Here is a 12,132-nt window from a genome sequence, read left to right on the forward strand (position 1 = left end):
GTGTGTGTGTGTGTGTGTGTGTGAGCATGTGTTTGTGTTGTACTTGTAATTGAAGACACTTCTGGCCAGGTTGAGAATGGTCAGGTGTTTGAGGGAACCGCGCAGCAGTGAGGCACACACCTGAAGAACACACAGTTTGTCTGTCAGCAGTTTGCAGTGTAACACACCTGACCTGTGTGATTGTGATGTGCATGTGTGTGTGTGTGTCTAACCAGGTCGAGTGAACATTCGCTGTTGGACAGGTCGAGTGTGTGCAGATGGTTGGACTGAGACAGGAAACTCCACAGGTGCTACAAACACAACAAACACATCAACACAACGTCACACACTAATTCATACAGCACACTGAACCACAGGAAGGGACGCATTAGGTTCAGTAGGTCTCGTTAAGAGTGTGTGTGTGTGTTTGAGTGTGTCTGTGAGAGTGTGTGTGTGTGAGTGTGAGTGTGTCTGTGAGAGTGAGTGTGTGTGTGTGTGTGTGTGTTTGAGTGTGTCTGTGAGAGTGTGTGTGTGTGTGTGTGAGTGTGTGTGTGAGTGTGAGTGTGTGTGTGTGTGTGTGTGTGTGTTTGAGTGTGTCTGTGAGAGTGTGTGTGTGTGTGAACATACAGGAATGTCGTCTCCTCTGAGGGTGTTTCCAGACAGGTTCAGGTGTGTAAGTGATGTGGAACCGAAACACTGAGCCAGAACACTCACACCTGAAACAAACACACACTATGAACACAGCACACACCAACTACTTTCTATTATTGTCATGAAAATACAAATCAAAAATTAATTATTTGTATCGCATGAGATCACCTTTAGCAGACAGTGAGGTCTTGGACAGATCCAGCTGTTTCAGTCCAGGTGTGAGTTTAGACAGCGCAGAGCTCAGAACCACAGCACCTGTCAATAACACACACACACACACACACACACACACACACACACACACACACACACACACACACACACACACACACACACACACAGACACAGACACAGACAGACAGAGTATGAGTGGTCTGCAGATCCTGAGCAGAGGTATTGAGGTTTCCAGAAATGTTTGTATTCCAATATAGGACAAGGCACAAACACAGCCACTTAGAATAAAAATAAAAAACTGGTGGTTTTACAATACTAAAACACTGATGCAATCACTAAAAAAAACATAAAAAATGGTAAAGCCAAATTAAATAAAATAATTTATAGCTAAAACTAAAACCATATATATACAGTGGTGTGAAAAAGTGTTGGCCCCCTTCCTGATTTCTTATTTTTTTGTATGTTTGTCACACTTTAATGTTTCAGATCATCAAACAAATTTAAATATTAGTAAAAGATAACACAAGTGAACACAACATGCAGTTTTTAAATGAAGGTTTTTATTATTAAGGGAAAACAAAATCCAAAACAAAAAATAAAAAAATACAAAAAAATTACATTAAAACATTTAGGGTTTAACAAACAACACCTATACTGCAAAATAAAAGGCACTTTTTTATTTTACATGACATATTGCATTTCACCTATTATTCGCTACAACATCAATATATCTATTATTTTGACATTTTTAATTAATAATAACAATTAATTACTTGCGGTCATATTGAATGGGTCAATAACAGTGTGAAACTATGATAACTCAAGTGCATATTTTTCTCTGCATTCATTTTCAGAAAAAATTGCAATTAGATTTTTTCCCCCCAAATTGTTCATCTCTAATATGTGTGTGTGTGTTGTACCTTTGTCTTCAAGGCAGTTGTTGGCCAGACTGATAGTGTGTAACACTGAGTTTGGATTCTGACTCAATGCAGCAGCAAACTTCTGAGCAAAATCACTGAAACACGCACAGTAAAATACAGTAAAACAGACTGTTGTGATAAAACAGGAAACATGCATGTGAATACACTGTGTGTGTGTGTGTGTGTGTGTGAACCTCTTGAGTCCGGTGTTGTCCAGTGTCAGTTCCTCCAGTTTGGTGGATCGAGACACAACTCTCAGTATCTGATCGCACAGATCTGCACTCTAAACACACACACACACATGATGAGTGTACAAGCACATCCTCCATCCACTTCACATTCTCACACACACTCAGTCACCAGTTTAAAGTCCTTGATGGAGAGCTTGATGAACCACTGGTTGAACTCCAGAGCAGCAGTGATGGCCAGCAGATCCCTGAGCACAACAACACAAACACAGCATGAATGTACGCTCAATATACAGTGTTGGCCAAAATTATTAGAACACTAGTAATCATTTTGGTCAGCACTGTATTAACAGCAGCTGTGGTGTGTGTCACCTGTTGTCCAGGTGTATGAAGTCCTGCAGGCAGAGCTCCCGTGTGTCCTGGGACAGGTAGATGGTGTCCACGTCCTTCAGAGACAAGCACAGAGCTGTGAGACAGACACTGAGACACAGACGAGACCAGACGGACAGAATAGAGCTGTACTGACCCATTGCACCTCGTCTCTGTAGGGGACGTTCATCTGATCGCACACACACCAGTAGAGCCGCGAGAAACCACCTGCAGTGCCACACACACACACACACACACACACACACACAGAGATGGGTTCACGAGAGCTACAGACATCTGTGAGTGTGTGAGAGAGGGTTCCTTTTCCATTTAAAAATTCCATACTTTTCCAGACTCAAATATCCAATCCTCTCAGTAGATTTTCAGACCATATTCAACATAAACGGTTCATACAGTATTATTTTCAGCTTTATTTTTGGCATATAGTACAGTCATCTGTAAATATTTTAATTTTCTCAGGGTTTTTCATTGATTTTCTCGAAGTGACAAAATACAGAGCCAAAAGTGACAAAAAAAGAGCCGAAGTGACAATATATTATTATAATTTAATATATTATTAAATTAAATTAAAATAATAATCAGAATCAGAAGAGCTTTATAACCAAGTATGTTTACACACACAAGGAATTTGACTTGACGACAGGAGCTTCCAGTGTAGAAGAAAGTACAGACATAGTGCAGACATACATGATAGTGCAGACATACATATTAATAACACAGTAGGGATGGAATATAACTAATATAAGAAAAAACAGAAATTAAATATTGTACTATACACAGAAATAGAACTATAGGAAAAAAAGTAATTGTTTAAATAAATGTACAGCTATGTTATAAGTGTGTAGATATGTTATTTACAAAGTGTGCAGTTTACAAGTGTAAAAATGTTGGATTATGTGTATAAATATGTCAGTTGTGATGGACGATGTATAATTATGAAAGTTAAGCTCCAGGTTGTTAAGACTGCACCAGAGAGCCAGCTCTTTAACCTCCTGTCTGTAAGCAGACTCGTCTCCATCCTTGATGAGGCCGATGAGTGTGGTGTCATCTGCAAATCTCAGGAGCTTGACAGAGGGGTCTTTAGATGTGCAGTCATTCGTGTAGAGAGAGAAGAGCAGTGGGGAGAGTACACACCCCTGGGGGGCGCCAGTGCTGATGGTGATAGTCCTGGATGTGAGTTTGCCCAGCCTCACTAGCTGCTGCCTGTCTGTCAGGAAGCTGGTGATCCACTGACAGATGGAGGTGGGCACGGAGAGCTGGGTGAGTTTGTCTGAGAGAAGGTCAGGCATGATGGTATTGAAGGCCGAACTGAAGTCCACAAATAGAATCCTTGCGTAATTCCCAGGTCTGTCGAGGTGTTGCAGGATGTAATGCAGTCCCATGTTGACTGCATCATCCACAGACCTGTTTGCTCTGTAGGCAAACTGAAAAGGATCCAGCAAGGGTCCAGTGATATCCTTCAGGTAGGCCAGGACCAGTCTCTCAAATTACTTCGTGACCACAGACGTGAGAGCGACAGATCTGCAGTCGTTAAGTCAAGTGATTTTGGGCTTTTTGGGGACCGGAATGATGGTGGAGCGTTTGAAGCAGCAGGGAACTTCACACAGCTCCAGAGATCTGTTGAAGATCTGTGTGAAGATGGGGGCCAGTTGGTCAGCACAGACTTTAAGACAGGCAGGTGAAACACCATCTGGGCCTGAAGCTTTCCTAGATTTCTGCTTCCTGAAGACCCGGTTCACGTTCTCTACACAGACCTTAAGTGCAGGTTGAATGGTGGGGGAGGGAGGGGGTTGCAGGAGGGGTAGGTGAATGTGTGAATTGCAGATCAGAACGGATGGGGGGTGAGAGACTGGGCTTTTCAAACCTGCAGTAAAACACATTCAGATCGTCAGCCAGTTGTTGATTCTCCGCAGACTGTGGGGGTGGTGTCTTGTACATGGCGATGTTCCTCAGACCAGTCCATACTGACGCTGGATCGTTTGCGGAAAGCTCTTTTCTCAGCTTTTCAGAGTAGTTCTTTTTAGCCACTCTGATCTCCTTTGTTAGTCTGTTCCTGGCCTGGTTATACAAGATTTTATCCCCACTTCTGTAAGCATCCTCTTTGGCGTGACGAAGCTGTTTGAGTTTCCCAGTAAACCACGGTTTATCCTTATTGAATGATAAGAATGTCCTGGTGGGGATGCACATGTCTTCACAGAAACTGATATATGAAGTTACAGTCTCTGTGAGCTCGTCCAGATCAGTTGTAGCAGCTTCAAAAACACTCCAATCAGTGAGGTCGAAGCAGGCTTGTAAATCCCGCTCTGCTTCATTAGTCCATCTTTTAACAGTCCTTAATACAGGTTTAGCTGATTTCAGTTTCTGCCTGTAGGTCGGTATAAGATGAACCAAACAGTGGTCAGAGAGCCCCAAAGTAGCGACAGTTTTTTTAGTCCCGCTCCCGCAAGGTTCTATTCCACACCCACCCGCTCCTGCTATATATTCACTCTTTGTTCACCCGCTGTCCGCTTAGAATAATTTTCTTCCCGCATGAAAATTTTTTGCATGCTTACGCATTACAATTTCTAGTTTTATTTAACATATTTCCTTTGTGCATCACTGCCATCTTAATATGAATAAAACGAGAGCATGGATGCATATGAATTAATAGCGATCTACTTGCTCAAAATTTGGCTTTCATTATGGTAGTACCTCTAATATCAAGGCCTAATGTCCAATTTAACACATCCTCCGTGGCGTCGGAGAAACCATGACACGAAATGGGTTGATGGCATAAAACAGCTGTTTGCATTTTCCTATTTCTCAAGTTCAAGGGTCTATAAAAAAAGAGTAAGACTGTTGCTGTAAAAAAAAAAGTGTTCAAAATTTGAATTTTGAAATTTTAAAATTTGGTTAGGGCAGTATATCATATTTTCAAGGCCTTAGCTCTCTTTAAGGCATATTCTGTGGTGGCCAAGAAACCACACCGCTAAATGGGCTGATGGTGCAATATGTGGCTCAGTGTGCATCGTCCTATATGCTAAGTTTAATGGTTTCTCGTGCACACATAAGAGTCTGTATATTTAAAATTTTTGCAAAAGTCCTTGAGGCTATGAAATATGGTGCTAAGAATATCGTGAGAATAAACCCAAACGCTTATAACCTGCATTTTGCATAATGAAGTACACCTTGAATTTCTGTTTTACAATCACTAAAGAATCACTAAGCAGGTGCCGTGAAAACACACTACTTTATTTTCAATATATTCTTAATTTTCTATTATAAAAAACTAAATAGAGGCAAAAGTCTGGAAATGCAAATATTTTCCATACTCTGCTTTCTTTTTGAACCCTGAAAGAGTTTGTGTGTGTGTGTGTGTGTGAGAGTGAATGAGCGAGCGTGTGTGTGTGTACCGCATGGTCCTGCTTCTGCTGGAGTGTGATTTTCCCAGAGTGTCTGTAAACTGGTGATTCTCTCCACCGGCTTTAACAAGAGCTTCTTTATCACCCTTCTGAAACACACAAACACACACATATGAAACAAACACACACATATGCATGCAAGTAGCTACGGTGTGTGTGTGTGTGTGTGTGTGTGTGTGTGTGTGTGTGTGTAAGACTGTCTTACAGTGGGTTGAGTCCTGGACAAATCTCCTGAACGTTTGTTCCTATATGTGCAATAAAATCATCAGCGTCCTGATCAGACGTGAGTCTCAGAGAGAGCTGCCCTCTGTCATAGTCCACCAGCAACTACACACACACACACACACACACACACACAGGTGTTAAAGCACAATTCGATCAGCAGAGGGTGGTAAACATCCATCACAGCATAAAACATACAACTAGTTCAGATGAATAAAAAGTTCAGAAGAACTGCATTTAATTGAAAAATAAATCTTTTGTAATATTAAGAATGTCTTTACTGTCAGTTTTCATCAATTTAATGCATCCATAACCAATAAAAGTAGTATTTTCTCTCTCTTTTTAAAAAAAAATCTTACACACCACAAACTTTTGAATGGTAGAGTTTATCACGGTTTCCACAAAAATATTGTGCAGCACAACTGTTTTCAACATTGATAATAATCAGAAATGTTTCTCGAGCAGCAGATCAGCATATTATACTGATTTCTGAAGATCATGTGACACTGAAGACTGGAGGAATGATACTGAACATCACAGCAATAAATTACAGTTTAACAGATATTCACATAGAAAACAGCTGTTCGAAACTGTAATAATATTTCTCAATATTACTGTTTTACTGTATTTGTTTTTCATTATTGGGCTCTGTTTGTTTTTTAATTTCTGTGTATGCAAATATATTTGCCATTAAGGCTGATTCTTGTCAAATAAGTTTTTATTCCTTCATCGAATAACCTTGCAATAGTTCCAGGATTAATTATATGCACATAATAAACAAACTTTAAAAAAAGCAAAAAAACATTAAATGTAACGATTAAGCTGATTCTGATTGTTAAGGTTGATGTTCACCTGTTTCTGTTTGACACAGCTGATGCTCTGAATGTCAAAGACACTGAAGGACTGATCCACCTGCAGGACAAACAAACACACGGTAAAAGGTCTGGGGTTACGCATGTATCCATGGTTCCCCGGGAGGGAACGAGACACTGCGCCCCCTAGGGGGCACATTGGGGAATGCAGCCTGCATGACCGGTGTCTGAAGCACGTGTGAAACAACACCAATCTTTTGGCCCACATGGCCCTTGAATATGTCATCCTCTTTGCTGTATTCAGGAGCAGCAAAGAGGTATTCGTACCTCGTAAACGTATTCAGCAGGAGCCCTTTTATACTTCCGGGCACCCTGCCTATGACGTCAAGGGCCATGTGGGCCAAAAGATTGGTGTTGTTTCACACGTGCTTCAGACACCGGTCATGCAGGCTGCATTCCCCAATGTGCCCCCTAGGGGGTGCAGCATTGAGTTCCCTAGAAGGGGAACTACAGATGACATACTGAAAGAACATAAATCCTGAACAAACAGCACAAAAAAAACACAATCTCACACATTCAAACACGGAAGAAACACACACAGAAATGACTGCTGCAGACTGAAGAGAGACTGAGTAAAAAACAGGCCTCAACACGTTTGCAGATCCACAGAGAAGAAACACACACACACACACACACACACACACACACACACACACTCACACACACACACACACACACACTCACTCACTTTAGCAGGGACTCGTGTGCTCAGAAGAAACACTCGATGAGGAGCGAGAGCCTGTGGAGAGACCAGAGAAGATTTAGAGCATGACCAGGATGCGAACTACGGGGGGGGTCGTGGATTATTATGTGTAAAATTGCAAAAACATAATTAATTCATGCATGACAGCGATTTAAACCTAATTCACTTCAATAAAGATAACTATACATGCTGTTCTTGTCATGAGCATCAAGGTGTGGGGCGCCGCGGTACAAATTCCACTCATGTTTAGTACATGTTAACTCAAAGATTCGTAGAACAAATATAAACGTTGGACTCTGTGGTCGATTCTGTGTTAAGATAAGGCATGTTATTCGCAGTTATGTGTTGTGGCTGGGTTGTTCTAGGTCTGCGTGACTCTCGATGTCTTAGGCCTAACTGAACGGAGGAATTATGGTATTCTTCTGTAGCCTGACGACGAGTAACTTTAACCGTTGTTCATGTGAACTCAAAGACAGCCTGATGCTTTGTTTATAGACTATTTGTGGGTGGCTGTTTGTTGCTTCACCTATCAATTCGTGTCGATAAAGTATAATAGGGTAAATCCTGCATAGTGATTTATCCTATATAGTGCTTGCATAAAGCAAGTAGTGTGTATTAAGATAGTAAGATAGTATGTAAGTCATTATAAGCCCTCTTTTGAGGCACGTGCAAGAACACTGAGCATGACAATAATGAGGTTTTTTTCTTTTTTTCTCAAGTTTATATATTGCAATTGCAAATTATAAAACCAAAATCACACAATTCTGACTTTTATCCTCAGAATTCTGAGTTTACATTTAATGCATACTATACTACTTTAAAATGTAATTTATATAAAACAGAATTGATTATGCAATGATAAACACATCAATCGTTAGCATGCTACACTATTACATGACCTTATTATTAGATTGCATGTTCAGAAAGTGTTTATTTATCATCTAAGAAATAGTTATTTTGCATTTTAATCAAATTTTGAGTAAATCGTTTTCTTTTTTGTCAGTCTGATCGAATAATTACTCATGTTAAGTATGTACTCTGGTTGTATATGACTGAGCTTGTATCCTAGTGTAGTGTGTACTATGAACTGCAGTGTAGTTAAGCTAGTAGGCAAAGTTAGCATGTTGCAGTTTCGTGGATATTTACAGTTTATGAGGGAAAACAGATGATCTGATTAACAGATAAACAGATTATTTTAAGATTAGTTGCTTATCAATAATAACAAAAATAAAACAATTATATTATTATGCTCTTTATTCTGCCTGTTAAACATTTATGCATGGTGTATTGTTATTGCACAGTACATGTGCTCAAAAAAAAACTAAACAAAACAAAACAATAAAGCTAATCTTTTAAAAGTAAAATATATTCCCTGGTGTGCTTTCGTCTTTTAGAGAATAATGAGCCGTCATGACTGAAAACAGCTACTGAGCTCAAGATAAGACAAACATCATGACTAAAGCCTGTGAGTTTCTTGCTAAATCTTGTGGAAGCTCCTGGAATGCAAAGTGTGTGTGTGTGTGTGTGTGTGTGTGTGTGTATTCAATCCTGACTCATCAAACAGTAGAACAAACACATGGATTTAAACATTTGCTCTGCTTTATAAACATGCTAAAATGTAAATGGTCAGGGATACACCCATTCAGATGTGTTCGTTTTGATCCGGGCTGCAGCATCTGCCTCTGCTAAATAAATGTATACCAATTTGTATATATATTTGCACGGAACAGATTGTAAACAAGTCATGGCCTGAAGTTACTAAAGCTTGAAAGAGAGAAGAGACACTGTGTAGACAATGCAGATTTCACATTTCTTAATTAAATACTCTTTAGGGAAGTATGTTTGTTATGCAGACTATTGAATTAGAAGCCAAAAGGGCTACATGTATTCCACGAAAGATGCAAAGGATGTCCATTTTATATATAATGTAATCTGAAAATGTATAGAGCCTGTGTTTTCCATTTTGCCCAACATTATTTAGTTTATTCCAAACATTATTATCAATAAATATGTGCTTTTTATTAGTGATGCAGTAAAATTTTGGCAACTCAAAATATAATGCCGAAAATTGATTTTCAGTTCCAGATGACGGGTTTGGAGGGCTGGAATTATTGACTAAAATTAGTGATTCAGTCGACAATATTGATTTCTAGTTTTTAATAGATCTTCATTTTGATGAACCACAATCATTTAATCTATGCTGTTTTCGGTTGATGCATGAAGAAAACATCACTAAACATTATTTATAGCTCATCTCCCATACAGTAATTGCAATAAAAAGTTGGACAAAGTCTGAGCTTTCAAATTTTCATTTTGCTGAATGTACTAATCATTTTTGCTTAAATTGTCTCTTCATTATTTAATGTTTGAAGTTTTATTATAGCCACCATTTGATTTCAAACATGAATTGGAGTAGAAACACAATTATATCCATAAAAAGTTTGTATAAAAACTAGAGCCCGACCGATATGGGTTTTTTGGGGATACCGATATTAGGGAGTAAAAAAAGCCAGATATCGATATATCGGCAGATATTCTTTGTGTATATTATAGTACAGTACCAGTCAAAAGTTTGGATACTTTCCCATTCGAGGGGCCAAACATTTGACTGGTACTATATATAGAATACAGTATATATACATAAACAGAATATATATACAGTGGGGAAAAAAAGTATTTAGTCAGCCACCAATTGTGCAAGTTCTCCCACTTAAAAAGATGAGAGAGGCCTGTAATTTTCATCATAGGTATACCTCAACTATGAGAGACAAAATGAGAAAAAAAAATCCAGAAAATCACATTGTAGGATTTTTAAAGAATTTATTTGCAAATTATGGTCGAAAATAAGTATTTGGTCAATAACAAAATTTCATCTCAATACTTTGTTATATACACTTTGTTGGCAATGACAGAGGTCAAACATTTTCTGTAAGTCTTCACAAGGTTTTCACACACGGTTGCTGGTATTTTGGCCCATTCCTCAAGAGCAGTAATGTTTTGGGGCTGTCGCTGGGCAACACGGATTTTCAACTCCCTCCAAAGATTTTCTATGGGGTTGAGATCTGGAGACTGGCTAGGCCACTCCAGGACCTTGAAATGCTTCTTACGAAGCCACTCCTTCATTGCCCGGGCGGTGTGTTTGGGATCATTGTCATGCTGAAAGACCCAGCCACGTTTCATCTTCAATGCCCTTGCTGATGGAAGGAGGTTTTCACTCAAAATCTCACAATACAGAGCCCCATTCATTCTTTCGTTTACACGGATCAGTCGTCCTGGTCCCTTTGCAGAAAAACAGCCCCAAAGCATGATGTTTCCACCCCCATGCTTCACAGTAGGTATGGTGTTCTTTGGATGCAACTCAGCATTCTTTCTCCTCCAAACACGACAAGTTGAGTTTTTACCAAAAAGTTATATTTTGGTTTCATCTGACCATATGACATTCTCCCAATCCTCTTCTGGATCATCCAAATGCTCTCTAGCAAACTTCAGACAGGCCTGGACATGTACTGGCTTAAGCAGGGGGACACATCTGGCACTGCAGGATTTGAGTCCCTGGCAGCGCAGTGTGTTACTGATGGTAGCCTTTGTTACTTTGGTCCCAGCTCTCTGCAGGTCATTCACTAGGTCCCCCCGTGTGGTTCTGGGATTTTTGCTCACAGTTCTTGTGATAATTTTGACCCCACGGGGTGAGATCTTGCATGGAGCCCCAGATCGAGGGAGATTATCAGTGGTCTTGTATGTCTTCCATTTTCTAATAATTGCTCCCACAGTTGATTTCTTCACACCAAGCTGCTAACCTATTGCAGATTCAGTCTTCCCAGCCTGGTGCAAGTCTACAATTTTGTTTCTGGTGTCCTTTGACAGCTCTTTGGTCTTGGCCATGGTGGAGTTTGGAGTGTGACTGTTTGAGGTTGTGGACAGATGACTTTTATACTGATAACGAGTTCAAACAGATGCCATTAATACAGGTAACCAGTGGAGGACAGAGGAGCCTCTTAAAGAAGAAGTTAAAGGTCTGTGAGAGCCAGAAATCTTGCTTGTTTGTAGGTGACCAAATACTTATTTTACAGAGGAATTTACCAATTAATTCTTTAAAAATCCTACAATGTGATTTTCTAGACTTTTTTTCTCATTTTGTCTCTCATAGCTGAGGTATACCTATGATGAAAATTACAGGCCTCTCTCATCTTTTTAAGTGGGAGAACTTGCACAATTGGTGGCTGACTAAACACTTTTTTGCCCCACTGTATGTGCATTCCTAGCAGGACTCATTTAACCTACAACAATGACAAACCATGGTTCACTGCAAAACTCAGACAGCTCCGTCAGGCCAAAGAAGATGCTCACAGGAAGGGGGATAATGTCTTGTATAAACAGGCTAAATACACAATGGAAAAGGAGATCAGAGTGGCAAAGAGGAATTATTCTGAAAAAATAAAGATTAAATTCTCTTCCAGTGACTCGGCATCAGTGTGGAAAAGTCTAAAAGAAATCACCAACTACAAGACACCATCCCCCAGCACTGTGGAGAATCAACACCTGGCAGACGATCTGAACGAGTTCTACTGCAGGTTTGAAAAAACACCCCACACCTGCCCTGAACCCCTCTCCACACAACCATTCACACCTCCA

General features: G+C 39.9%; 1 protein-coding gene across 1 annotated transcript in view; it reads right to left on the minus strand.

Moving 5' to 3' along the window:
- LOC107574290 (F-actin-uncapping protein LRRC16A) overlaps positions 1 to 12,132 on the minus strand; it is a 35,696-nt gene that overhangs the window by 17,743 nt on the left and 5,821 nt on the right. Inside the window, exons 4-15 of the mRNA XM_016260736.1 lie at positions 6,778 to 6,837; positions 5,909 to 6,030; positions 5,695 to 5,792; positions 2,439 to 2,509; positions 2,285 to 2,358; positions 2,085 to 2,160; positions 1,919 to 2,007; positions 1,725 to 1,819; positions 799 to 885; positions 607 to 695; positions 213 to 290; positions 44 to 120 (exon numbers count right to left, since the gene is read on the minus strand). Coding sequence (XP_016116222.1) covers positions 44 to 120; positions 213 to 290; positions 607 to 695; positions 799 to 885; positions 1,725 to 1,819; positions 1,919 to 2,007; positions 2,085 to 2,160; positions 2,285 to 2,358; positions 2,439 to 2,509; positions 5,695 to 5,792; positions 5,909 to 6,030; positions 6,778 to 6,837 — 1,016 coding nt within the window. The remainder of the gene's footprint in view (positions 1 to 43; positions 121 to 212; positions 291 to 606; positions 696 to 798; positions 886 to 1,724; positions 1,820 to 1,918; positions 2,008 to 2,084; positions 2,161 to 2,284; positions 2,359 to 2,438; positions 2,510 to 5,694; positions 5,793 to 5,908; positions 6,031 to 6,777; positions 6,838 to 12,132) is intronic.

The sequence above is a fragment of the Sinocyclocheilus grahami genome, unplaced genomic scaffold (genome assembly GCF_001515645.1).
Source record: "Sinocyclocheilus grahami isolate Dianchi unplaced genomic scaffold, SAMN03320097.WGS_v1.1 scaffold2173.1, whole genome shotgun sequence".
Taxonomy (NCBI): domain Eukaryota; kingdom Metazoa; phylum Chordata; class Actinopteri; order Cypriniformes; family Cyprinidae; genus Sinocyclocheilus; species Sinocyclocheilus grahami.